At 37.8% G+C, this 3,117-nt stretch overlaps 1 protein-coding gene across 1 annotated transcript; it reads left to right on the top strand.

Moving 5' to 3' along the window:
• Positions 1 to 895: 895 nt before the first annotated feature.
• Positions 896 to 1,837, top strand: Or9k2b (olfactory receptor family 9 subfamily K member 2B). The gene is given in 1 exon segment (NM_001000063.1): positions 896 to 1,837. A coding segment is annotated over 1 exon segment (942 nt).
• Positions 1,838 to 3,117: the final 1,280 nt, after the last annotated feature.

The raw sequence follows: 3,117 nt of genomic DNA, 5'->3' as shown, positions 1-3,117 counted from the left end.
TTCATTTTTCTTAAAGACTGTTGAACTGTGAGAATTAAGAATTTTTTCTTTTTGAGATTATATATTCCATTTGAGAAAGAGAAAAATCCTACAATGAATTTTAAACTTTTTTTGCAATTCACAATGCACACCTTTTTAGTTTATATAAAGTCAATAAAAATTCAAAACTTTTAGACACACAAAAGGAAATTAAACATTTTAGGTGTTGAAAATTAATCAGTCACTTATATTGGCATATGTTCATTATGCACAGTGTTTGGTTTAACAGACACTTTAATATTTATTTCATTGACCACATTCAGACCTTCTTATTAGTACCGTCTCCCTATTTCTCCCTCCTAGTAGTTTTTCCCCTTGCCAAAATATGTATGAACTTATGCATCCATAAAGACTTCAAGAACACAGGTTTACAATTATTCACTCTCTAGGTTAAGTCTCAACTTCTTATAAATGAATGCATGGAAGAATCAGTATTCAGAAATGAATACTAAGGTGACTGACTGTATCTCTAACCTGGACCATGTAAATTGCTACCTCTATAGAATTTCTCAAATTATCTATGCCCACTTCCTGGCACTTTTTCACAATATTGAAATTAATGTATGCAGTAGCAAAGGAATGTATAGATCATTGTTATAGTAAGTCTGATAGTCATTTTAGGAGGAAGACACTGTATTGTATATTTGAGGAAATTGCTGAGCTATATCCATTTTAGAAATTAAAGATTGAAAATAAGATGTAGAGTCCACATTAGCTGGTTGAGTTCAGCTTATGTTGCAGTATTTTGAAGCTTAAATATTAACTGTTACAGACTTGTAAACCCCTGTCCTGTAGCAGCAAATTATAATATAAGAGTTTGTTTATTTTGCCTTGTGCCTCTCATCAGATCTCTTCCATGGGCGACAGGGAAATCAACAATCACTCAGATATGACTGACTTCATCCTTGTAGGCTTCAGGGTCAGTCACGAGCTCCATATCCTCCTCTTCCTGCTCTTTCTGCTTGTGTATACCATGATCCTTCTAGGAAACCTTGGTATGATGGCCATCATTATGACTGACCCCAGGCTGAACACACCAATGTATTTCTTCCTAGGCAACCTCTCCTTCATTGACCTCTTCTATTCATCTGTTATTGCACCGAAGGCTATGAGCAACTTTTGGACTGAGAGCAAGTCCATCTCATTTGCAGGCTGTGTGGCTCAGCTTTTTCTCTTTGCACTCTTCATTGTGACTGAAGGATTTCTCCTGGCCGCCATGGCCTATGACCGTTTCATTGCCATCTGCAACCCACTCCTGTATTCTGTTCACATGTCCACACGTCTCTGCACTCAGTTGGTGGCAGGCTCTTATTTTTGTGGCTGCATCAGCTCTGTTCTCCAGACCAGCATGACATTTACTTTATCTTTTTGTGCTTCTCGGGCTGTAGACCACTTTTACTGTGATACTCGACCAATTCAGAGATTATCTTGTAATAACCTCTTGGTCCATAAAATAGTATCTTTTTCCTTATCCAGCATTATTATCCTACCTACTATCATAGTCATCATTGTATCCTACATGTATATCGTGTCCACTGTTCTAAAGATACGCTCCACGGAGGGAAGGAAGAAAGCCTTCTCCACTTGTAGCTCTCACCTGGGTGTCGTGAGTGTGCTGTATGGTGCTGTTTTCTTTATGTATCTCACACCTGATCGATTTCCTGAACTGAGTAAGATGGCTTCTTTGTGCTATTCCCTAGTGACACCTATGTTGAACCCTCTGATTTACTCCCTGAGAAACAAAGATGTTAAAGAAGCTCTAAGCAAACTTCTAGAGAAGAAAAAATTCATTCTTTAATTATTTTTCCTCTCTACCAGTAATGCTTTGAGTGCTGATTTCATGTATTTTATAATCAATATTTTCTTTTCCTATGCTATTAGTAGAATTCATGGACTAAATCCTTAGTAAATTTTAGACCTTTTCTTCTCTGAAATTTGAAGATGAGGACATCCTGAATATTAGAGAATCACTCTTGACTATACTTCCTTCTCACATCTTCAGTGACAATTTATTCAGAGAATCAGTATGTATCTTATAGAATTAAATAAAATTTTAATGTTTCATTCTAATGACTTTACAATAATTTATCTAGTGTTTATCTGTTTCACTGTCTTTTCACCCTGTATAAAATTTATAAAGATAAAGGTTATTTTTAAATAAATACTCTTTTCTATTTTATAGCTTTATTAGCATTTTTATTTTGTTACTATATTCCAGTTTTATCAAATAGTTTATCCTCAGGGAAGAACTGAAAATAAGAAGAAACAAAGTATGAAATATTATCTTTCTATATTCATTTATTTGAAGAATTGTCCCTAAGCATTGCCGACATTGTGTAGTGCTCTGAGATGGTGCTAATTGCTTGGTTCTATTTTAGTAAACTAAATTAGAAGGTAGAGAACAGAAAATACTTTTTTTTTTATTAACTTGAGTATTTCTTATATACATTTCGAGTGTTATTCCCTTTCCCGGTTTCCGAGCAAACATCCCCCTCCCCTTCCTTATGGGTGTTCCCCTCCCAACCCTCCCCCCATTGCCGCCCTCCCCCCATAGACTAGTTCACTGGGGGTTCAGTCTTAGCAGGACCCAGGGCTTTCCCTTCCACTGGTGCTCTTACTAGGATATTCATTGCTACCTATGGGGTCAGAGTCCAGGGTCAGTCCATGTATAGTCTTTAGGTAGTGGCTTAGTCCCTGGAAGCTCTGGTTGCTTGGCATTGTTGTACTTTTGGGGTCTCGAGCCCCTTCAAGCTCTTCCAGTTCTTTCTCTGATTCCTTCAATAGGGGACCTATTCTCAGTTCAGTGGTTTGCTGCTGGCATTCGCCTCTGTATTTGCTGTATTCTGGCTGTGTCTCTCAGGAGAGATCTACATCCGGCTCCTGTCGGTCTGCCCTTCTTTGCTTCATCCATCTTGTCTAATTGGGTGGCTGTATATGTATGGGCCACATGTGGGGCAGGCTCTAAATGGGTGTTCCTTCAGTCTCTGTTTTAATCTTTGCCTCTCCCTTCCCTGCCAAGGGTATTCTTTTTCCTCATTTAAAGAAGGAGTGAAGCATTCACATTTTGATCATCCGTCT

This window comes from Rattus norvegicus, chromosome 7, assembly GCF_021556685.1.
Source record: "Rattus norvegicus strain SHRSP/BbbUtx chromosome 7, alternate assembly SHRSP_T2T, whole genome shotgun sequence".
In the NCBI taxonomy this organism is placed as follows: Eukaryota; Metazoa; Chordata; class Mammalia; order Rodentia; family Muridae; genus Rattus; species Rattus norvegicus.
The sequence above is the reverse complement of the archived record's forward strand: the minus strand, read 5'-3'. Positions and strand labels throughout refer to the sequence as shown.